At 42.1% G+C, this 25,484-nt stretch overlaps 1 protein-coding gene and 1 long non-coding RNA gene across 2 annotated transcripts; one reads left to right on the top strand and one right to left on the bottom strand.

Annotated features, from left to right (window-relative positions):
- Window positions 1–2,450: 2,450 nt before the first annotated feature.
- On the bottom strand, window positions 2,451–9,098 carry LOC107159315 (transmembrane 4 L6 family member 5). Its single transcript, XM_015505875.1, has 5 exons — window positions 8,928–9,098; window positions 3,615–3,695; window positions 2,959–3,095; window positions 2,545–2,725; window positions 2,451–2,465 (listed from the first exon to the last, which is right to left on the bottom strand). The coding sequence occupies exons 1-5, from the start codon at window positions 9,096–9,098 to the stop codon at window positions 2,451–2,453; spliced, it is 585 nt and encodes a 194-aa protein (XP_015361361.1).
- A 3,137-nt stretch (window positions 9,099–12,235) lies between these two features.
- LOC125615136 lies at window positions 12,236–16,662 on the top strand. The gene is made up of 2 exons (XR_007345683.1): window positions 12,236–12,480; window positions 15,626–16,662. It is a non-coding gene; the product is annotated as an uncharacterized LOC125615136 (long non-coding RNA).
- Window positions 16,663–25,484: the final 8,822 nt, after the last annotated feature.

The following is a 25,484-nucleotide window of genomic DNA, read 5'->3' as shown; positions in this document are numbered from 1 at the left end:
GTGTGTGTGTGTGTTGCTAGGCATTGAACACAGGGCCAGGTAAGTGCTCTACTACTGAGCTATAACCCCAGCCCAGTGGTTACTTTTAAATATTGCAAACAGTATCCTTTAACTTGCCTCTCCCTGAGAAACTTCAGACTCTCATTCCACAGCCTCCTTTGAGGGGTTCTATACAGATGTTTCACCATGCCTAGAGCCATATGACCATGTGATCTGTAGTAAAAATGGAACTGTTCATTGTAAGTCTTTAAACCTCCCTGTATCCATGTCCTTTGCTTTGCTATTTAATTGTCCCCCTGACCACTGTCAACTCAGAAAGAGGTAGCATACAACTCCCACTATGTGGGCAGAATGTAAAGTGGGCATACTCAACAAGATACTGGTTCTGAGCCTAGGCCCAAAGAGATATTGTGTACTGTCACTTCCCACTATCATGGCCATAAGAAGAATATGCCTGAGTTAACTCATTGATAAAAAGAAGGTGCAATATACAATGAAGAGGTCCAGGTTGGATTTCAGCCAAGATCGACCCACCTCCAACAAATCCATGCACGGATAAGTGAAATAAATGCTTGTGTTTGTATGCTACTAAGACTGTGTAGGAGTTTTCCTTACACAGCAATAGCTGCCTAGCATAGACCCTATTATGCAGGCCACAGCTGACTGAGTCACAAACTAGTAGCTGATATGCAGTCAGGCAAGCATGTTGCCAGAGACTTAGGAGATTGCTGAAGGGGAGAGCCCTGCTGAACAGAAGTAACTGTCTGCATGATCACTCAGCAATTAACTGGATCTTCATTCATGGGAAATATGTCTGTGAGGCAACCTGAGAGAGACATTAGAGAAGGAGTCCCCAAACTAACAAATGTATGAAGGAAGGCAGTGAGTAAATGCCACAAGGCAGTGGAATCGCAAATGATCAGAAAGTGCAACAGGAGAATTGAATAGAGAGGTGCCATTCAGGAAGAGCGCAGGAGGAAGGAGCATGTGGACTGGGAGGCAGAGATGGAGAATCTGGGTCCTGGGGTGTGTGGGTGGGAGGTGAAAATGATGAGAGATAGAGCAGGGTCACCAGAACTAATGTTGAACTACAAGAGCAACTGTCCTGTCCTGAATAGTGGGCCTTCCCAATGTAGAACTGAAGAGTGGGCCCTGAGCAGGTCACACATTTGTCTTCAAGTTGATCACTAGTGACTGTAAAAGATGAGACTTCTCTTTTTTTGGATTTGAGGCTTGAACCTAGGGCCACTTAACCACTGAGCCATATTCCCAGACCTTTTTAACTGATACGGGACCTTGTTAAGTTGCTTAGGACCTCATTAAGTTGCTGAGTTTGGTCTCAATCTTGCAGTCTTCTGTTTCAGCCTCTCTCTGAAGTTTCTGGCATTACAGGCATATGTCACTGCACCTGGCAAGATGGTACTTTGTCTGAGGACAAGGGTCCTCCAAGCCAGGTCTCACTCATACTAGGCAAACACTCTACCACTGAGTCACATCCCCAGCCCAAGATGGTACCCCTTTTGAGGACAAGTAAAGAGAAAAAAAGTTATTCGTGTGTGGGGATGGTGGTCCACAGGTACTCATAATATTATTTTTATGCAACTCAGTGTGAATGAAATGTTAATAATGTTTCAAAACATTATAGGAGTTCTGAAATTTTTTTTCAAAAGAAGGGGAAAACACATCATCCCAAAGACTAAAAGAAAGAGACAGATCTCTGAAGAAATATTTACTGTGGGATTTGGAAGAATTTTTCAGGAAGGTTTTCAGCGACATCACTAGGATTCTGCAAATAAGAGCCAGAAAGAATGGCTGAGATGAAAAGGTGCTGGTAAAGTAGGTCTGGTGATTGATGCATACTGTGTCCCAGCAACTTGGAGGCTGAGGTAGGAGGATCGCCAGTTTGAGCCAGCCTGGCAATTTAGTGAGTCCTTGTCTCAAAATTAAACAAAAAGGGATGGGGGTGTATGTAGCTCAATAGTGTGGTAAAGCACTTGCACGGCATGTGTGAGGCCCTGGGTTCAATAATCTCCAGTAGTGAAAATAAATCAATAATAAAATTAGCAAATAAAATGTAGTAACCATGCAATGGAAATAATCCTTTTCTTTTAAAAATTTCATTTTCCACCCCTGGAATGTCAAGTTTTTTGAGAGCACAGAAATCATCCGTCTCCTTTACCACTGTATTTCCTGCACAACTTAATAGCTCAGTAACTGTGAAAAAAAAAAAAAATAACAGGTTTGTGTGTGGGTGGGGGGTGGGGCTGCAAACAGGGTCAGGAGAACACCATCCTCGGAGACTCTCACACACTCCTGCTTGCTTAGGGCATTATCTGAGCAGGGAGGATTGGGGTTGGACTCAAAACCATTTATTCTAGGCAAGCCAGGGACTGTGGGGGCCAGGCAGGGGTCCAGGAGCATGTAAGTACAACCAGGCGATCAGTGGAGTCTCAGTGAGCTGAGCTCTGCGGAAAAGAGAAAGTGAGTGAGGACGTAGCCAAGAGCAAGCCGGACCCTCCACAACTCCACCTCACGCTGTCTCACCTTTTTCCTGCAATCGCCACAAATGACACCAACAGTAGCGTTCACCAGCTGTATGCCACACAGCACGATCTCCAGACACGAGACAACCACCAGCAACGAGAAAAGCGACAAATTCCAGAGAACCACGTTGGGTGGCTCCTCGCACAAATACCATTGAGTACGGTTGAACAAGTAAGCGCCTCTGTGGACAGGTGGGGTCAAGCGAGTAAAGAAGATAACGTGGCGCCCCCTCCTTCCCCCTCCCCCACCCCCATCCCCGTACACGCGCCCATTGGGATTTGCAAAGGGTTAATTAGACCCATGTGGAGGGAAATCAGAAGCTCGGTGGCACCCAGGTTTCCCTGCCCACCTGGGGAGGGCATGGGAAAGGCGAAATGCAGAGACTGGGGGTCACGAACACAAGCTAAGCCTTACCCGGTTTCTTGGAAATGGTAGTCCCACTTGTCATCCACTAAGCATTTGGGTCCAGTTTGGAGGCCGGCTCCTGAAACGCCAAGGCAGTAGATGGCACCAAGCATTCCAATGGCCGAGGAGAAGATAGAACGCAGCATCTGGACCGGGTGTGGAAGGTGGGCTGAATAGGGCCGCCCCGTCCGCACTCGTGGCCCCACCGTGCCTAGCTCTGTCACCCCTCTCCCATGGCCAAATTCCTCTGGAGCCAGGTTAAAAAGAGATTCCCAGAGCTGGGGATGCAGTCCTATAAAAGAATGCTTGAAAATACATTTTCCTAAAAACCCAGGACTTGGAGTTAGGCAAAACTAAGGGCTAGCAGAAATTCATGAGGGTGAGGAATTCTACAGAGGATGCTGTGGCCCTGTGAGAGAGAACTAATCCTAAATCCTTCATTTTTCTTGCAAGGAGAAGGGGTACTGGGGATTGAAATCAGGAGTACTCTACCACTGAGCTACATCCCCAGCCCTTCTTATTTCTTATTGAAGAGACAGAATCCAGCTAAATTGCTGAGGCTGTCCTCAAACTTGAGATCCTCCTGCCTCATTCTCCAGAGTCACTGGGATTACAGATGTGCACCACCACACATGGCCCAATTCTCTTTTTAATTTAGATCTCACCCTGCAGCGATTTCCGCAGCAGCCTGTTCCACAACAGCCCTTGCCCCCTGCCCGAACCGCAGCGATTCCTGGACACAGCACCTGTGGGACAAGGATCAGTGTGATAGTGTGAAACCTCCACCCCAGCCCAGATCCTCAAGATCTTCACCTCCTATGGAAGCTGCCTATGGTGTCCTCAACCCTTTGGACTATAGGAAGATCTTATCTCTACCTGTCCTGGAGCGTGCCTATCTTAACAAAACCTTATTTATATGCCTATCTTACTCTGTCCATATTGTAGCTTCCTTGAGGGTTGGGTTCAATATTAAACAGTTCCCATAAATCTTGGCACATAGTAGTTGCCTTTCTTAATGGGAATCAGGAGGCCCTGGGTTGAGGGCCAGGCACACATTATCTCACACTCGTGAACTGATTAGTTTCTTTGGATCTCAATTTTGTCCAATGTAAAATGAATTTGTAAACCTACCTCACTCACAGTGTTGTGCTTAGGATTGAATGAGATAACTGGTGGGCCTGGTGTCAAGACTGCTTTAGAGTAAATGCTCCTTAGCTATAAATGCCTTCAGTAGTGGGAAGAGGTAGTAGTGTTGGAGGGTCTGGTGAGCTAGGATATGGTAGAGTGTGTTCACAAATGCTGTGATGTGGGTTGTGGGATTTCCTAAGATCCAGCCCCTGATCTTTTTCCTTCCTGTGACTTTTCTCACAAAGTCCATCCCCTCCCAGGGAATCAGCTACTCCCTCTGCCAATAGTCACCTCCACATGCCTGGAGATACAAACCCAACTGTCTGAGTTCACTCAAATGTCTTGGTTTTAGCTCAGATTCAGTCTCACAGGTGACCTCAAAGTATTTTCCAAATAAATCTTCCTTTGATTTCCTCATCCTCATGATTGAAAAATATCATCCATCAGGTCACCTATGATGGAAAACTTTAATCCTTCTGCATCCAGCCAGACCTCAAGTCTTCTTGAGTTTTCCTTCAATGGCTCCTGAATCTATCAGTCCTTTGTCCTTCTCCCCCATTCAGTTCCTAATCAGGTTCCATGAGGAAGATGTTCTCGGCCTCCCTACTAAATTCCCATAGCTCTTGCCCCATGCTGTTGCACACTTCATCTTTCATGCACCACCAGATTAAACTTGATTTTGCCAGGGTGGGGTGGTGCACACTTGTAAACCAGTAGGTCAGGAGGCTGAGGCAGGTGGGTGCAAGTTCAAGGCCAGCCATGGCAACTTATGGAGACCCTATCTCAAAATAGAAAATAAAGGGCTGGAGTTGTAGCTCAGTGGGAAAGGGCTCCTGGGTTTGATCGCCAGGAGCAGGGACTTCTTCAGTTGGTTTTCTTTCTGCTCAAGTCCTTCACAGAGGATCCTATCAATACTGAATCCCAGCAAGTCCTTTGAGGCTCCTCACTCTGCCTTTAGCCTTGTCATTGTCTTCATAGCCCAGGTCAGGTACTTTGTTCATCTCCCATCCCTGGAATTCATCGGCTGTTTTGATCCTTCCTTCCTGTTGGTTTTGTCTGGCATACACCATACAAGGCAGCGTTTTGTTCTTTTGCAGGGAAGGGGCTGAGAATTTTAGTTCTGTTTTATCATTCACAGCAACCACAGAGAAGCACCAATGCATTGATTATTTGCAATGATGAGTAGAACCAAATTTCTCACCAGCACCCTCCTCCTATGTCCTGGCAGATCCAGGGCCAGTGCTAACCCCCATTTCTTACCCTCTCTGGTGATATCAATTACTGGGAGTTTCCAGGATCCAAAGATACCTAGAATTGTCTCTGGTTTTACTAATGTGTGTGTGTGTGTGTGTGTGTGTGTGTTTTCTGGAAATCGAATCCAGGGCATTGTCATGCTAGGCAAGTGCTCTACCACTGAGTTACAGCCCCAACCCAGATTTACCCATTTCAAATGACCCACCTGTTTGAGAATATTACTTTTGGTTAAAGTATTCGCTTCCTTTGGTGGTCTAAACTTCCCTCTCTTGTTCTCTGCCGTCTAATTGTCTTCATAAAAAGAGAACTGTCATCATAAATTCAGGAGGCAACACTATTTATAGCTCAAATCTGCTCACTTTTCTCTATTACCATGGCCACTGGCCTATTTCAAGATACTATCATCCCTCCATGACATTAGTCATCTTTCTGCATCTATGGCTAAGCTCCCGCTGTCCATTCTCCACACTAATGCCAGAGGGATCTACTTCAATCCAGTGGGGTGTGGAGCAACTAGAACTCTCACACTGTGCTGATAGGAATGAATTGATACAAAAACTCCAGCAAACTATTTGCCAGTGTTAGCACTGGCTATTTGCAAACCTTAAGAGTCAGCAGTGTTACTTCTAAGAGTAACAATGGAAATAAACACATATGTTCACCTAAGGCACTTACAGGACAGATGATAGCAACATTATTTGCAAAAAACCCAAACTGGGAACTGTCCAAATGTCCACCAACAGTAGAGTGTAATTTAAATTGAAGTATGTTCACATGACAGAATGCATAAGAAATTAAAAACTAGAGCTACACAAAGTAACATAGATGGCTCTCACAAATATTATGCTAAAGAAGCCAGACACAAAAGAACACATAGTGTATGATTTCATTTCAAATATATTACTGAAGAGGTCAAAGTAGTTTCTGGGGTTAGAAGACAGAATAATGGTTACCCTTGTTGGTGGGGGTAGTACCTGGTGAGAGGCATGTGAAGGATTCTGGTAATAATGACCTGTATTTTTTTACTCACTTGTTTTATGAAATGGGGTTTTGCCATTTTATCCAAGTTGACCTGGAACTCCTAGTCTCAGCCTCAAGATCCTCCTGTTTTAGCCTCCTGGGTAGCTGGGACTATAGGTGCGTGAATTAACAGTTTTTTGATCTGGGTGCTGGGTATGTGAATATGTCCGCTTAGTAAAAATTCACTGAGCTGGGGTTGGGGATGTAGGGCATGTACTTAGCATTCACAACCCCTGAGTTCAATCCCCAGTGATTGTGGGTCCCCCACAAATAACCGCCCCCCCCGCAAAAATCACCCAAAACAAAAATCCCCAACTTCTTCCCTAGGAGCTCTTAATGTAACTTGCTTTTCCTTCCTTCCTTCCTTCCTTCCTTCCTTCCTTCCTTCCTTCCTTCCTTCCTTCCTTCCTTCCTTNNTATATATATATATATATATATATATATATATATATATATATATATTCTACCATATATATCAGGGCAGGGTAATAATAGGTATGAGGGGTACATACCTCATACCTTTTCCAGGATGGACTCAAACTTATGATTTCTTCTTCTTCTTCTCCTTCTTCTTCTTCTTCTTCTTCTTCTTCTTCTTCTTCTTCTTCTTCTTCTTCTCTCTCTCTCTCTCTCTTTTCTTGTGGTACTGGCAATTGTACCCAATGATACTCTCCACTGAGGTTTATCCCAGTCCTTTTTAAATTTTTTTATTGCCCAGGTTGGTCTCAAACTTGTGATCCTCCTGCCTCAGCCTCCTGAGTATCTGGGATTACAGGCATATGTCACTGCACCTGGCATTACCTTCCTTCTGAGTAAGTGGTATTATAGGCATGTCTTCCATGCCTGTTAGCTTGTGGTCTCCTCTCTGTTTCTCTCTCTGTGTGTGTATGTGTGTATTTTCTCTCCCTCTCTGACTCCCTCCCTCTGTCTTGCTCTCTCTTCTTTGCAGTAGTGCTGGGGATCAAACCCAGTGACTCACACATGCTAAGTAAGTGCTCTACCTCTGAGCTACACCTCCAGCCCTATGTATTTTTATTTTTGATGGCACCCACTCCTGTCTGAAATCATCTTGCAGACTACTTCCTTCATTCAGTGACTATTAACACAGTTCCTGTTAGGTGAAGGCACTGGTCTAGGCACCAGGCACACAGCAACCAACAGAACAGGCAGCCCTTGCTCTCATGGGGCTTCTGGTCTTGCTTCCTTCATACCATCTGACCCACAAAGGAACAGAAGCTTCAAGGGGAGTAGGGATCTTGTCTGTGTCCCTGTGGCATCATGTGGTACTTCCTGGGAGTAACTTATTCCCAGTGCATGCTCCCCCACCCCCCCAAAAAAGAAAAGCAAAACACAGAAATCCCCAACTTCTTCCCTAGGAACTCTTTATGATAGCTTGCTTTTCCTCCCTCCCTCCCTCCCTCCCTCCCTTCCTTCCTTCCTTCCTTCCAACAACCCAGGGCAGCTGTGAATGAGACTATTGGAAGCACATCCTTGGAGATCACCCCTGAAGAAGAGTAGTTAGGCTGGGTGGAAAAGTGGGGGGTAGTTTAGGTGGAGAAGGGACATGATGTGACACTGAGCAAGTATGTAGACCTGGGGGAGTGTGACATCTCAGAGAAAGTTCAGGTCAGAGAGCTGGAGTAGAGTCCATCAGCCATAAATCCATGCAACAGATGGGGAGTAGAAGAGACCTCAGAAGGTAAGAGGGAGTTGCTAGGTAAAGGAGAGGTATCCCACTTAGCTAATAGAGGTGTGACCTGGAAAAGGGATGAGGTGAGACCCCTTCTAGAGAAAGTTGTCAGTCAGCTGTCCTGAAAAGAGGGAACCTATGCTGGGTAGATGTCTCATCTTTACCCCACAAAAATATGACACTAGTTGACCATCTAAAACTTCCTCTAAATGAGGAAAGAGAGGAGTAGATCCAGGAAATCTGTGTCCCCTCTTCCTCCACTTCTCCCTGCAGGTCCTCATCTCCAGGAAGCCTTGGGGGCAACTTCTCTGCCCTACTGACCTGCTTCTGAGTTTACCCTTAGTACCCAGCACAGAGTGGGCATCCAGAATGTGGGCTGAGAGAGAGTGGATGTGGAGGAGGGAAGGGCAACACTGAGCTGATAGGTATTGTGACTGATGGGTGACATCACTGCCTGACTCCAGACCTTTTTGCTGTACCCCTCATACCTATTATTACCCTGTCCTGATAACCTCCCACACAACTAGCTGCTCCTTCTTGTTCTACCCTTGTAGTGAGAGGTCCCCAACATCTGCTCAGCCGCAGAGGCTGGGAGGGTCAGGTGGGACATGTTTGACCCAGAAGGGAAGCTCTTTAGAGACTTGAGTCTCCCCTCCCTGCCTTCCCATTCCCTTCAGGCATTTAGCTCAGGTCTTTGGGGGCTCCTCTAGGGCTATCTACAGAGTGCTGAGTGTGTAGGGGAAGGACTGGGCACATTCCTTGTCCCCACCAAGCACTTGCCATCCCCTCTGAAGCACCATCCTTTTTCCTCTCCCCTTGATTCCCACTCAGAACCCCTTACAGTGGTGCCCAGGCCCCTGGCCACTGGCTTATGCTTTATTCTCACCATCAATCCCCCGCCGATGAAGCCGGCCATGAGCAAGACTTGCAAGCTGAGTTGGTTAGTGCTCCAGGTCTTCCCATCAGGCACCAATAGGAGAGCATTGGCCACAATACAGACTAGGGAAAGAGATATTAGAGAGAGCCCCACACAGCGGGAACACTTCCCCGTGCACATGGCGGGCAGTGAGTGAAAGTGAGCCGGAGGTTCCTGGGTCCAAAGGAAAACAGGCTGGAGCGTGAGCAAAGGTCAGAGAAGAGGTGTGGTAGAAACTGGCAGGATTAGGATGATAAGGGAGAGAGGCCCCGAGGTGGTGGAGGCTTTGGGGCTGCAGCTGGTGAGATGACGGGGAGAAGGCAGTGATGGAGCAGTTGGGGGAAGTAGTCACACCTTTGGAAGTTGCCTGGCATCAGTTTCTTCTATTTCTGAGCACACCTCTCCATAGTCCTTTCTTTGATTCCTTAACCTGTTTGAAGACTTGACCAAGCCATCTCATGTCTTTAAGTCACAATTGCCTCATCTCTATAAAGGGTAGAGTGATATACCACTTTTCTCCTGAGCAGGCTGTAAGGATTCCTTAGGACAAGGGAGGTATTTTGTAAACTAGGCAGCACAAGAAGGTGTACAGTAGCCTCATCATTTCCATCTGTCACACGGTCAGTGTTCCTCCTAGAAAGAAATGAAAAAGATGATAGGCTTCAGTTGTCTTTTTATTTCATATTTTTTACATTTGTTTTTTGATCCCGTCTCCTTTTGCGACTACTACCTATTTCTCAGGTGAACTTGATATTGAGGCCTGATTTGTTAGTGTTGCAGGAAACAGACTGATGGAGAAGCAGCAAGCAGCACTGGGAGTCAAGGAGAACTCCAAACTTTTTTTTTTACGCCAGTGCACCCAGAGGAAAACAAATTCTGAGCCCTGGTCCACAGGTTTTTTGTTTTTGTTTTGATCCACAGTTTTTTTTTTTTTTTAAACAACATTATTATTCTGGTTATTCGGCATCATTTTAGACCCCTCCTATCTTTGGGACTTTTTTCCTCTTTTAAAAAACATTCCTTGGGGCTGGGGATGTGGCTCAAGCGGTAGTGTGCTCGCCTGGCACGCACGGGGTACTGGGTTCGATCCTCAGCACCACATAAAAATAAAATAAAGATGTTGTGTCCACCAAAAACTAAAAAATAAGTATTAAAAAAATTCTCTCTCTCTCTCTCTCTCTCTCTCTCTCTTAAAACAAAAACAAAAAACAAAAAATTCCTAATCTATGTGGCTGAAGGCGTGTACAGGGTCTCTAACATCAAGCATGGTTACAGAAACAGATTAGAAGAAATGGCTCTTTTCACAGGTATCTGCTATATTTCAAGAGGAAGTAGTAGGACTTCCAGGACAATTATTTACAATCCAAAAGGTTTTGGCCCCTGGTTAATTAGGCTTCCTGGAGAAATGCTGAGAGAGGGGAGAGGAACTGACCCTTTCCCCAGGCATTGGTTTCTGACCGTAATGTTTTCATAATCTCATTTCACAACCAGGTCTGGTTTTGCCATCACATTAGAACATTCCATCCTCTGGCCTCAACGTTTGACTCAATGATTGCTGTACAATCCAAGCCAGTTCTGTGAAGAATCCATCTTTAAATTTATTTGTGGTGGTGTTCAAAGAAATTGTTTTTTTTGTTGTTGTTGTTGTGTTTTTTTTGAGGCACTAAGGTTGCTGGTGGCCTGTTTTCACCATGAGGAAGGGCCTGCCTGTTTGCACAGGAAATCAATCCAGAGGAGAGAACAATTGAGAGGTAGAGTGAGGTGTAATTACTTCATTTGAATCTGCAGACCAGCCATGTCTGAAGCCTGATCACTCCTTGAAACCATTTTTTTTCCTTTTTTCTTTTTGTACTGGGGATTGAACTAAGGGGTGCTCAACCACTGAACCACATCTCTAGTCCTTTTTTTTTTTTAGTTATACATGAACATAATATCTTTATTTTGTTTATTTATTTTTATGTGGTGCTGAGGATAGAACCCAGGGTCTCACACTTGCAAAACGAGCGCTCTACCGCTGAGCCACAACCCCAGCCCGCCCCCCCTTTTTTGTATTTTATTTAGAGATAGCATCTTCCCGAGTTGCTTATAGCCTAGCTAAGTTGCAAAGGCTGACTTTGAACTCACCATCCTCATGCCTGAGCCACTGGAATTATAGGCGTGAGCCACTGTGCCTGGCAGTCCTTGGAACCTTTTGATGATATGAACCGGTTTGGGTTGTGTTTATGTCAGCTACAATGTAAAGAATAGTTTTTGATACAGAGATTTAATTCATCAAACCTTGGATTCATTCAGGCCTGTGGTAGACATATGGGGATTCTCAGCTTAGGACCGAGACCCAGCTTAGTCTCAGACACAAATAGGAATGTGCAGCCCCCACAGAATTAGCCTACACCTAAGTAGGAAATGGTAGTGCCCATGGAAAAAATGAGCATAGCATTAAGCACCACAGAACTTCATAGGGCATGCATTAAAAAGCGGTACCACAAGGAAAGTGGGAGCCAGTTGGGGACTTTTGATATAGCTTCTCCCAAAGGCCCACTCAAACCACTAGAGAGACATGAATGGTGGAGAAACTTACTGCTAACCTGTACACCAGAATCTAAGGGGAATCCTTGCTGTTTGTAAGACAGAGAAGCTGGGTGGGGGGAAAAGCTATGAAGAATTGTCCTCTTGAATGAGAGGACGCCTGAAAAAAGAAAATACTTTGAACTTTCCCCAACAGGTTGCCTCTGACTCATAGGCAATTATTGTGGTAACTGATATTTGGATTTGCTTATGTTGGCTCGTTTAATGCTTTTAAAATATTTCCATGCTGCTTCTGATATCTTCTGTTCTATTTCTTTAAAGTTTTTACTTTCTCCTGTGTTTTAGAAGACCTATTTAAAATCTGAATAGCAGTTATTTTTATTTATTATTATTATCTCTTGTGAGTGTGTGTATGTGTATGTGTGTGTATGTGTATATGTGTGTGTGTGTGTGTGTGTTGCTGAGGATTAAACCCAGCTAGGTAAGTGCTCTACTACGGAGCTATATCCCCAGCCCCAGTGGTTACTTTTAAATATTGCAAACAGTATCCTTTAACTTGCCTCTCCCTGAGAAACTTCAGACTCTCATTCCACAGCCTCCTTTGAGGGGTTCTATACAGATGTTTCACCATGCCTAGAGCCATATGATCATGTGATCTATAGTAAAAATGGAACTGTTCATTGCAAGTCCTCCAACTTCCCTGTATCCATGTCCTTTGCTAAAAAATTTAGTTGTTCCCCTGCCCACTGTCAACTCAGAAAGAGGAAGAATATACCTCCCACCATATGGGCAGAAAGTAGAGTAGGCATAATCAACAAGATACTGGTTTTGAGCCTAGGCCTGAAGAGGTATTATGTGTTGCCACTTGCCACTATCATGGCCATGAGAAGAACATACCTGAGTTAACCCACTGATAAAAACAAAGTGCAAGATTCAAGGAAAGGTCCAGGTTGGATCCCAGCCAAGATCAGCCCACCTCCAACCAATCCATGCACAGGTAAGTGAAATAAATGCTTATATTTGTATGCTACTAAGACCTGGGAGTTTTCTTTATACAGCAATAGCTGCCTAGCACAAACCTGATTATACAGGCCACAGCTGACTGCATCACAAACTAATAGCTGATCCACAGACAGGCAAGCATGTAGCCAGAGACTTATGAGATTGCTGAAGGTGAGAGCCCTGCTGAACAGAGGTACCCTGTCTGCATGATCACGAGTACGTGTGGACCATCCTGCCAAATGCAATTAATTTTTTCTCTCATTACTTGTCCTCAAGCAGACCCTATTATGGTCTAACTAACTAAATGGATCTTCACTCATGGGAAATATGTCTGTGAGACAACCTGAGAGAGACAGAGAAGAGGGAGTCCCCCAAACTGAAAAATGTATGAAGGAAGGCAGTGAGAAGAAGCCATGAGGCAACAGAAACCACAAATGATCAGAAGGTGCAGCAAGAGAATTGAGTAGAGAGGTGCCATTCAGGAAGAGTGCGGGAGGAAGGAGCTTGAGGACCGGGAGGCAGAGATGGAGAATCTGGGTCTGGGGCAGCGGGTGGTAGTGATGATGCTGAAGGTAGAGCAGGGTCACCAGAACTAAGGTCGAACTACTAGAGCAACTGTCCTGTCCTGAATAGTGGGCTTTCCCAATATAGACCTGAAAAGGGGATTCGGCCTTTGGACCTGATGGACTAAGAGTGGGCCATGAGCAGGCAACTTATTTGCAATCAACACACAAGTTGATCACTAATGAGTCTGAGAGAGGTACTTTTTTATGTATTTTTTTTGAGTTGATGATTGAAGTGTAGGACCACTTAACCACTGAGCTTTTTGTCCCCCCCCCCCAAGAACTTAAAAAAAATTTTTTTTTGAGATCAAGGTCTTCTAAAGTTGCTTAAAGCCTCACTAAGTTGCTGAGGTCTCAAACTTGCAATCCTCCTGTCTCAGCCTCCTTCCCAAGTTGCTGGGATTTCAGATGTGCATCACCATACCTGGCAATATGGTAGGACAAGGGTCCTTAAAGTCAGGGTCTCATACATATTAGGCAAGCCCTCTACCACTGAGCCATATCCCCCAGCCCAAGTTGGTACTTCTTTTGAGGACAAGTAATGAGAGAAAAAAAATTAATTTTGTTTGGCAGGATGGTCCACACGTACTCATTGTATTATTTTTATGCAACTCTGGATGGATGAAATAATGTGAATAATGTTTCAAGACATTATAGGAGGTCTGAAAGTTTTTCTTCAAAACAAGGGGAGAGCACATCATCCCAAAGACTGAAAGGAAGAGACAGATCTCTGAAAAAATATTTACTGTGGTATTTGGAAAATTTTCAGGAAGGTTTTCAATGACATCATTAGGATTCTTCCAGTAAGAGCCAGAAAGAATGACTAAGATGAAAAGGTGCTACTAAACTAGGTGTGGTGGTGCACACTTGTAGTCCAGCTACTTGGGAAGCTGAGGCAGGAGGTTTACAAATTTGAGGCCAGCCTCAACAATTTAGCAAGACCCTGTCTCAATATAAAAAATAAAATGGACCAGAGGACATAGCTCAGTGTTAGAGCACTTGCCAAGCATACATGAGGCCCTGGGTTTGATCTTCAGTACCACAAAATAAGTTAATAAATAAAATTTTTAAAATAAATAAAAGGGCTAGGGATATAACTCAGTAGTAAAGTACCCCTAGTTTCAACCTTCAGTACAATAAAAACAACAACAAAAAAAGACAAAAGTTGGTCTGACCAGAGATTTCTCTGTAATGCCAAATGTCACAAGACCAAGGAGTGTTATCTATAGCTATGTCAAAAACAAAAAAGTCATGACTCAATTAGTATGTACATGTCCAAATTTATGCCTAGCGTCATATGATCATGTGGCTCTTTGCGTAAAGGACAACAGAACTGCATTTCTGAGAATGTCTGGATTTGGAAATATCACTGTATCTCCTTCTCCTTTTGTGGGAAATTATTTTAACTCACCAGGAGATGAAGTAAAATCAAAACTCCCAAATGGGGAAGTCTAAATCATTTATATAAATCTGGTTGCAGACTTGGATATGTTTCCCTCAAAAAGTTCTTTTAAAGACAGAATATATAATCTCAATTCTAAAAAATGATATTAAGAGTGTCCAGATGTCAATCATTTCTTGCCTGCCATGACCTGAGTCTATTTTAAGAAACTACCACGTAACAGGAAACCCATCTCTCTGTTGGGTTGGGTGGTAAAGTGCTTTCCTAGCATGTGAGAAGCCCCAGAGGGATTCAATTCAGTCCTAAAAACAAACAAAAAACCAAACAACCCCACACTGAAACAAAAGGGGAACTTACTGGTTTGGGTAATCAAAACATCTAAAGGTAGATCTAACATGACTGCAGTCTGATCCAGAAATTCAAAGTGTCATCACATTACACCACCAGCAGCCAGGGAATTTCTTCTTGGCTTTCTCTAAAGACAAAGGGAGTTTTTTCTGTTGCCCAGAAAACTTCTCCTTTGCTTGGTTCAGATTCAGTGCCTGTCTCTGACCCAGCACTGTGAACAGGTAACATGCTGAAGTCAACATGCTAATTGACATAAGTCACTCAGGGACCACTCTACAGCAGGAGGAATTCTTCACCACTAAGATAGGAAATTAGGGGAACTATTAGGAAGGAAGAAGTATGGAATGGATAGTGGGGAGGCACAATAAATGTGTCTTCCCAGGGAATCTATCTAAAATTCATGATCCTATATCCCTGGTCATAGCTGAGTAGACCACATACCTGCCCCAGTATATGACAGAGGTGGTGAGTCAGCACCATTCTTATGTTTCTTTGTTTCGAGATGGGGGTCTGGCTGTGTTGCCCAGTCTGACCTTGAACTCCTGAGCTCTAGGGATGCCCCTGCCCCAGCCTCCCAGTAGTTGGGTCTACAAGTGCATGCCACCACACCCAGCTCCATTCTTTTGTTTTTATGTAGTGATATAGACTTTTTAGCTAGGCACATGACTGTTTGGCTAAAGATTATATTTGCCAGATTCCCATGCAGCTAACTGGGGCTTTGTGACCACAGTTGTGGTCTACAGGAAGGGGTAGAAATGGTGTGTTCGACTTTGGTGCTACACTCTAGGAATTAAGCAGGCCTTCACATTTTCCTTCTTCTTGGCTAGAATACAGGTGTGAAGTTGAGCCTTTTGAACCATGTGGATGAAGGGAGCCTCTGGAGATGGTGAAAGAACACCTGGATACCTGAATGACCTTGAGGAACACAAGCATTGTTATAACTGTGGTCCACTTGCCTCTTTACTGTTTTGTGAGCAAGAAATAAACTCCTATCTTATTTGAGATGTTGTTAATTTGGGTATCTGTTATAAGCAGCCAAAGTTACATCCTAACTAATGTACAGAGGCAATCCATAAACTGTGTGGCAGGTTGAAAGACACAATTAGATTTGCTTTCATATAGGATGTAAACTGACAATAAAAAATGGGAAATGTGTTAGTTATTTTGGACCTACACTTGGTTACAAGGATGCCATCAGATTGAGTCAGTGCCAGTATTGATTCCTTAAATGTTAACCATATCATGCATTTTTGTACATTTTAATACCTCTGACATGAGGATATATCATACAATGGATTGTGTCTTGTAAACATTGTATATTTTGCCTACATTTGTGAGAATTTGATCATAGTTGTTTGTGTTCTTATCAATGCAACTGAATTATGCATCCTATTGATTTTGTACTTCTTGAGTTAAGATGCTGTTTGAAATGGTCTTCAAGAGGCACAATACCATTTACATTAGCTCTACTGTTAAAAAAAATTAAGTGTATGTATATATTTTTGCTTTGTTTTGTTTTGAAATGTGGTCTTGATACATTGCATAAACTGGCCTGGAACTCCTGGGCTCAAGTGTTCTTCCTGCCTCAGCCTCCTGAATAGCTGGGACTATAGCCATATACCACCATGGCTCCAACTAAATGTGTATGTGTGTGGTTTTTTTTTTTTTGTGTGTGTGTGTGTGTACATTCCTAGCACATTAGACAGTGAAATACAATCACATGTCACTTAAACATGGGCTATGTTCTAATAAATGCATTGCTAAATTATTTTGTCATTAGAAGAACAGCATAGGATGTATTTTTTGCACAAACTAAAATGACTGTGACATCACTAGGCAATAAAATCTTATGGGACCACCATCATAGATGCTATCTATCATTGACTGAAACATTGTTATGTGGTATTTGACTGTAATTAGATATAAATCTGATCTAACAAAATATGTATAGTATCTATAAGAAGAAGCCTCCAGAACTCCAAAGAAAGAAATCGAAGAACTTTTCTTTTTTTCTTTTGGTACCAGGGATTGAACCCAGGGGTGCTTAACCATTGAGCCACATCCCCAGTCCTTTTTTATTTTTTTATTTTGAGACAGGGTCTCATTAAATTGTTTAGAGCCTCATTATGTTGCTGAAGCTGGCTTTGAATTTGCAATCCTCCTGCCTCAGTCTTCTGAGCTGCTGGGATAACAGGTGTGTGCCACTGTGCCCAGCAGAAATCGAAGATCTAAGTAAACAGAAATATTTCAGGTTCATGGATAGGAGGGCTCAATCTTATTGAAATAACAGTTCTTTTAACTTAATCTATGTATTCAATACAATCCCAATCAAAACTCAACAAGTTTTTTGAGGGTACTGACAAACTGATTCTAGTTTATGGAGAGGCAAAAGACCTAGAATAAACAACACAAGACTGAAAAAGAAGAACAAACTGACTTCAAAACTTACTGTAGAGGGTTGGGGATGTAGCTAAGTGGTAGAGTGCTTACCTAGCATGTGTGAGGACCTGGGTTCAATTCCCAGTACTGGGGGGAAGAAAAGAAATGAACCATAAAGCCATAAAAAGACATGGAGGGACCTTCAATACTGAGTGAAAGAAGCCAATCTGAAAAGGCTGCATACTGTATGGCTCTAACTATATGATCTTTCAGAAGATACAAAACTATGGAGGAAGTGAAAAGGTGAGTATTGCCAGGGATTATGGGGGGATGGGATGGAAGAATAGACGGAACACAGAGGATTATTTTAGGGAACTGAAATTACTCTATATGATATATATAATGGTGGATTCGTCATATATTTGTCCAAGTCATAGAATGTACAACTCCCAGGAATGAACTCTAATGCAAACTATGGATTTTGGCTGATAATGATGTTATTATAGGTCCACTGATTGTAACAAATGTTCCACTGTGGTATAGTATGTTGATCATGGAGAAGGTTGTGCATGAGTGAGGGCATAATATATGTGGGAACTCTGTACTTTCTGCAATTTTTCCTTTGAACTTAAAACTGCTCTAAAAAGGGAAGTATATGCATATTTTGTTTTGTTTTTTGAGTTGGAGTCTCACTATATTGCATAGGTTGACCTTGAACTCATGGTCTCAAGTATAGCCTCCTGAGTAGCTGGGATTACATGCATATACCACTGTGTCTCTTACTGAAGTGTGTGTGTGTGTGTGTGTGTGTGTGTAATTACAGGCATGCACCACAGTGCTCAGAATATTATGTTTTAAAATAGAAACAAAAAGCTAATGATGTATTTAGAAAAGAATGGAAACAAAGTAGAGATAAAAATCTGATATTAATAGCCAGACCTGGCAATGTATGCCTGTAATACCAGCAACTCAGAAGTGGAGATAGAAGAACTGTAAGTTTGCTGTCAGCCTTGACAATTTAGGGATACCTTGTCTCAAAACAAAACAAAAAAGGATGAAAGAGAGTGTATGTAGTTTAGTGGTAAAGTGTCCCTGGGTTCAAACCCTAGTACACACACACACACACACAAAGATATTAGTGAAGTTGTCAAAAATTTTATTTTCAGTATTGGGGATTGAACCTTGGGGCATTTTACCACCGAGTTACATCCCCAGCCCTTTTTATTTTTTATTTTTGAAACAGGGTCTCCCAGTTGTCGTGACTAGACTCAAACTTGCAACTCTCCTGCCTCAGCCTCCTGAGTTACTAAGATTACCAGATATGCTACCACACCTGGCTTGAAGGTTTCAATTTTTCAATTCTGTGCACACTATTGGTAAGACAAGAACATGCCAGCAACTTGGAAGAACATTCTTGAGAAATGCTGGAGCTGGGTGGGATGGCACACACTTGTAATTCTAGTGAGTCAGTAGGTTTACAAGTGTGAGGCCAACTTCAGCAAGTTGAGTTCAATCCTCAGTATTAAAAAAAAAATGGAGGAAGGAAAAAAGGAAGTAAAAAAAAATCAAAACGGTAAAGAATCACTGGGCTGGAGGTATAGCACAGATAGAATACTCTGGTTCAATCCCAGCATCAAACAAACAAAAATGCTGTTTGGCCTTTTCTTTCCTTCTTTTACTTTTTTTTTTTTATTATTTGAGATACTGGGGATTGAACCCAGGGCTTCATGCATGCTAGGCCAGTGCTCTACCACTGAGCCATATCCACAGCCCCTGGCCAATGTTTTTTTTTTTTTTTTTTCAGGAGTAAGCAGGTTCTGGGGATTTAATTCAGGGGCATTTTACCACTAAGCTACATCCCCCAGCCATTTTTTATTCTTTATTTTGAGAAAGGGTCTCACTAAGTTGCTTAGAGCCTTGCTATGTGGCTGAGGCTGGCTTTGAACTTGTGATCCTCCTGAGTCACTGGGACTATAGGCATGCACCTCTGCACCCAGCCCTGGTCAATGTTCTTGCAGGCACAGAGAACAATATTTGTGTGGAAAAAATTGTATGCACCAGATGTTTTTTTAATGGCCTGAAAGAGTTTTAATTGGCATTAAGATTTAAAATTTTAAATATTAAGAAATAGGGCTGGGGTTGTGACTCAGTGGTAGAGTGCTCACCTAGCATGCACAAGGCATTGGATTCGATCCTCAGCAACATATAAATGTAAAATAAAGATAATGTGTCCACCTAAAACTAAAAAATAAATATATATAAAAAAGAAATAATTGTGTTGTAGTTTAACTGGCAGCATTTTTTTTCCCCAGGGGTACATAGAATAATGGTGTGTTACAATTGAAGGTATCTTAGATACAGTAAAATTCAGTATCAAGCACATTCTCTGTACAGGCCAAGTTCAGATACAGCACTTATTTTGACATACTATAGTTTGGGGAGACAGACAATAAACTAGAAATGAGAGACTATGCTAAATTATATGAAGGAAGTAAACAGGATGTTAAGATAAAGGGTGACTGGGGGATGGCTACTCTATTTGGTGGTCAGAGAATCAGAACTACACTTGGACTTGAGCGAGAAGGGCCCCTACCTAACTGCTTAGTTCAAACTTTAACTTGATATACATCTCTGGGGGATTTTGTTGAAATGCAGATGATGCTGATTCAGTAGATTTTGGGTGGAACTAGACAGCCTGCATTGCTAACACGTTCCCAGATGATGCTGATGCTGCTGTTCCAAGGACCACATTGTGGGTAGTAAGAATGTAGAAGGTTCTGCATATCACAAATACTAAAACACAAAGACCCACCTCCTCCAGTCCTGTTTTTGGCCCTGGGACAAAGGTTTTGAAAGTTCAGAAACCAAATGAATCCATGAAATTATGGGAAAGAAATATATGCATTGAAGTAGACCTGAAGCTTAGTCTGTAGGTGTGTGTAGTGGTTGGTGGGTTCCTAGAGCCAGCTTCTGCCTACTCTGCGCCTGCAATTCTGGATTACTCTTGGACTTCTACTGGTATAGAAAAGAGTGTGGCTCCTTCAGCCTCTGAATTGTGAGGACAATTCCACATAAGCAGTGTGGAAATAGTTTGATGTATATTTTCTTGATATGTGGGCCTCTATTTGTGCTGCTGTCCTGGGCTTTATAAACATTTTCAATGGGGCTGGGGATGTGGCTCAAGCAGTAGCGTGCTCGCCTGGCATGCGTGCGGCCCGGGTTCAATCCTCAGCACCACATACAAACAAAGATGTTGTGTCCGCCAAATACTAAAAAATAAATATTAAAATTCTTTCTCTCTCTCACTCTCTCTTTAAAAAAAATTTTTTTCAATGGACTTGCAGGATATAATAATAACTAACATAATAATGGTTGACCAGTAAGCCAGGCAGAGTCTGTCCTAATTATCTTACATGTATTAATTCCCATAATTCTCATAAGAAACCTATGAGAGAAATTGGAGTTATTATCATTGTTCTCATTTTGTCAATAAAGAAATTGGGAAGGTCTGGAGTCTGAGCCAGGCAGCTTGGCTCCAGGGTTGATACCCTTCACCACAATGCTGTCACCTCCACTCAGGGAAGGGAACTTAGTGGGAAAGAACTCGCCATGCGGAACCAAAAGTGACTGAACTTTGAAAACATTAGAATCTTGTGATTCTAATCAAAAGAAGGAAGAAGGATCCAAGATGAAATCAGAGAGACAGGCAGGGGCTGATTCCCATATAGAGCCTTGTGAGAAGGTTAGAAGTCTTTGGAGGGTTTTAAATAGGTTTAAATAGTGTCAACCTGCCCTACCAGAATGTGGCAAGTGCCTGGGCTGCTTTGGCCTTGAGAATCATTCACACACCATCCAGATCTGCAAAGTCTTTGGTGGGCAGAAAGCCCAAGTTGTGTATGCAGAGCTGGCCTGTCGGGAGCCCCATGTCTTCATCTTAGACAAGCCAACCAATAACTTGAACATAGAGTCTTTTGGTGCTCTAAGGGAGGCCATCAATGAGTACAAGGGTGCTGTGATTGTCATCAGCCATGATACCTGACTCATCACAGAAACCAACTGCCAACTTTGGGTGGTGGAGGTGCAAATTGTTAGCCAAATTGATGGGGGACTTTGAGGACTCTAAGTGAGAGGTATTGGAGGCCCTGGGTAAAGTCATGTTCAACTGACCCCAAGAATGAGCTTTCCCTCCTGGAAGTCTCCTGAGAGGCTTACATGGCCTACAAGTACCCATTGTTTCCTGTCCTTGGAAGTCTCCACCAACCACTGACTCAGCAACCACTTGGGCACATAAAGGTGGAGCTGTAACCCTGATATGCTTTGATTGCTTCCTTTGAAAGACTTGTGTGTTCCACTTTTGTTCAGACAACTGAGCTGACTTACTCTCAACAGCCCTCTATACAAACAGAGGTGGCCATCATTATTGTGGAGCTCCATCCAGCCAAGCTTAGGTGGCCTCTTGTCTTGAGACTCATTACTCAGAAGCCTGCCTCTGGTCTACCCAAAAGCTTCAGGTTTAGCTGCCCCCCACCCCCGGTCTTGAGTGGTGCTTTTCTTTTTAATGCTGACTTACTGATATAAATATCCATTTGGACCTCAGAACTGGAGGCAAGTGTCTGAGGTCTGTGCTGTTAAGCCTTAGATTTGGTGTCTGTGGTCACTTGTTTGGTTGGAGACTTGAGGGCAGAAAAGGATAGCTGCAGAACTTGAATTTCCTTTCATAAGGGGAAGAAATAAAGGAAAAAAGTTGTTGCGCCTAAAATAAATAAATAAATAGAGCTGTGAAATGATTTTATTTATTTACTTGCTTATTTGTTTATTGAAGCTGGGGGTTGTACCCAGGGCCTGTGTAAGCTAGGTATCCACTCTACCACTGAGTTACATTCTAGGCCTTATTTATTTATTTTTGGTACCAGAGATTGAACCCAGGGGCACTCAATCACTGAACTGCATCCCCAGCCCTTTTTTTATATTTTATTTATGGGTCTTGCTAAGTTGTTTAGTGCCTCACTAAGTTGCTGAGTCTGGCTTTTAATTTGTGATCCTCCTGCCTTAGCCTCCCCAGCTGCTTGGATTATAAGCATATGCCACTACACTTGGTCCTTGTTTTTTTTTTGTTTGTTTTTTTAAGACTATTTTGGTGGTATCTAGAGAACAGATTGTGAAAAGGAAGAGCAGGAGTTGGGAGACCAGGTGTGATAGGAGGCTATTACATGGGTCTGGGATTGTAGCTCAGTGGTGGAGTGCTTGCCTAGCATGTGTGAGGCACTGGGTTTGATCTGCAGCACCATATAAAAATAAATAAATAAATAAAGGTATTATGTCCATCTACAACTAAAAAAAAAAAAGCTATTATAGCAGTGTAGGTGAGAAGGATGTAGATGTGGACCAGAAAGATGCATAGGGAGAGCATGGATCACTGATGGGTTAAAGCTGGAGGTGGGAAGAGAAAAGGATGTCAAAGATGTCTCTAAACTTGGGATTTGAACAACCCATAGTTGTTTAGTGTTTTTGTTTCCTGAAGTGGGGGAGTTAAAACCATGAAAGCGAAGAAAATGAAGGTAGACTCAAGAATGAAAGTGATACTATTCAGAGGACCCAAGGATTCCCATCTAGAATGTTTTGTAATGTGATTTGGCTGGGGATGGGAACTGAATGTTCTCTGAGCATGGCAAGACCTGGGTCACCAGTTCCTGAGAACTAATATCCACGTGAGGATCAGATGGAGTCTTTAGAAGGGAGATAATTTATATTACAATGTTCAAAATGGTAAAGCCTTCAAATTCAGATTTTCAGTGGAAACCCAGCACACAGCCCCTCAGTGTTTCTTTCTTCTTCCCTCCCACAACTGAGACTTTCAGAGACCAGGGAATCAGAGCTCACCATCCACTCTCTTCCTTCACTATTATTTCTAGTGAGTAGACTCTGAGATACCAGGAAAAAAAAAAACACCACATATTTGACTGTAATATTTGCAAGACCAAAGAGGGTATGGGGAATAGATTCTAAAGGAAGGATGGCATTTTGAGAAAAGTCCTCAACTCAGCAGGGATTAGGAACAGTGGACAGAGATGGAGCATTAGGGATCTGCTAGCTATGACTCATCTGCAAGTGGATCTTCATCTTAGCAGATCCCCATCTTGGGTGCAGTTCCAGGAACAAAGTCACTAAAGTAGAACTCCATGCAGTGTCTTCTCCTTACTGGCAAGAGAAATCGTGGAAATGATGTAGTCAAGTCTGCTTAAATCCTTAGACATAGTATATATTCACTTCAGGGAAGGCAATATTTACTTACAGGCATTGCAACATCTTCATTAGGAACCACTGAGCGACAAGGAAGAGCTGCTAGCAGATGGCAGCACAGATGGGAACACATTATGCTCTGTCCCCTCCCCCCTCTTTAGATTCCTCCCTAGAGGGTCATTGGGGGTATTCCCTGTGAGAAGACCACATAGGTCCCCCTTGTCTTTGAGTTATTTTGGAAAGTACATTAGTTTGAGAGGGCTGCTGTTACAAAGTACCATGGCCTGAGTGACGTAACAGAAATTTATTTTCTCACAGTTCTGGAGGCTGGAAGTCTGGGATCAAGGAGTCAGCAGGGTTGGCTTCCTTTGAGGCTCCCCACCTTGATTTGTAGGTGGCTGGTTTCCTTGTCCCTTCACATGGTCTTCCCTAGTATATATTTGTATCCAGATATCTTCTTTTTATAAGGATGACAGCCATATTGGATTAGGGTCAATAAAGTAGAAGATAAAACATCAAGGAAAAATAAAAAGCAGAAAGCATAAAATAAGATGAAAAATTATAGCAAGGATATGGGCCAAATACTTTACGTTCCTATATGAAAAAGTAAAAATTTTAAATTGATTGACATATGATATATTATTTGTACTAAGAAATAACTTGACCCCAAATACCTTTTGTTTGCTTAGGGATTTTTTTTGTTTGAAAATTGAAGGTATTTTTGTCATAATTGTAAACAGAATTATCATGTTAAAACATATTCTTGAGTATTCTATTTGAATATCTTTTACATCCTTAAAATTTGAAGGTTAATCCAAAACTGGCATGTTTTAGAATATTCAAGAAAAGAAATAACTACTTTTAATATCAATGCTTTAAATTTCATTAAGATTTTGGTAGGAATAATAGTATATACTAAAAGCACTGACAATACTTTGAAAATTTCTTTCTGTAAAGTATAAAATGCTCAGTATCTAAATCCAAGTGTCGGATATCAGTGTTAATTTTGGATGTTTCGTGTTTTATATTTATATTACAATGTTTAAAATGCAAATATAACATCCAATACTGGTCATGCTTTAACAAAAGAAAATCCTAAATTACTAAAAAAAAAAATTAAATGTTTTTAAATTGAGCTAATCAGCAAAATTCTATTGCAGTGTTGTCTCACGGGAAGGGGAATTAGGTGATCGGAGAAGAGAGAAGAGGGAAGATTACTTTTCACTTTTGTACCTTTTGAATTTTATTATTATATATTGCTTATTCAAAATAATAAATGCATAATAATATTAAACTATATCTTTTTAAAATTTATATTTAGTTTTAGTTGTAGATGGACACAATACCTTTATTTTATACATTTATTTATTTATATGTGGTGCTGAAGATCGAACCCAGTGCCTCACGTATGCTAGGCAAATGCTTTACCACTGAGCTACATCCCCAGCCCTAAACCATATCTTATAGATAGTGTTTTGTTAAGTAGACATTTTATACTGATATGGGATATATTTATTATCTGAGTGATTATATAATGATCATAAACCTTCAGAAACTAAATCATATTGTATCAAACTATTTAAAGCCAAAATAAAAATAGACTGGAAACTGTTAGAAATATAATGGTAGCAGGAAACTAACCTATGTCACCAGTCTTTGGCATGCAAAGTAAGAAAAATATACTATGGTACAAAGGTTTAGAGAATCCAAATGATAATAAAGTTGATTAGTTAACCACACATTCAACAAATATTTATTGAATACCTATGATGGACGTCAGGCCCTTTGCTTGATATCAGTAATACATCAGCAGTAAATACATTAGCAGTGAACATAAAGTTTGCATCCTCTCAGAGTTTTCACTCAAGCAATATTTATTGAACTTTTTATCTCATAAATGGAGAACGTATCTTTTTCAATGCCAATAAAACATTTATAAATATTGGTCAAACATTAGGCTCTGATGGAAGTACAAAAGTCCCCAAACCCAAACTTGTACTAGCTGCATTCTCCAACTACAAAGTTAGAAGGCAGGGATTAATTAATTAATTTAGCTACTGGGGATTG

This window comes from Marmota marmota, unplaced genomic scaffold (assembly GCF_001458135.2).
Source record: "Marmota marmota marmota unplaced genomic scaffold, marMar, whole genome shotgun sequence".
NCBI lineage: Eukaryota > Metazoa > Chordata > Mammalia > Rodentia > Sciuridae > Marmota > Marmota marmota.
Note: the sequence above shows the minus strand (reverse complement) of the source record. Positions and strands in the feature narration are given on the sequence as shown.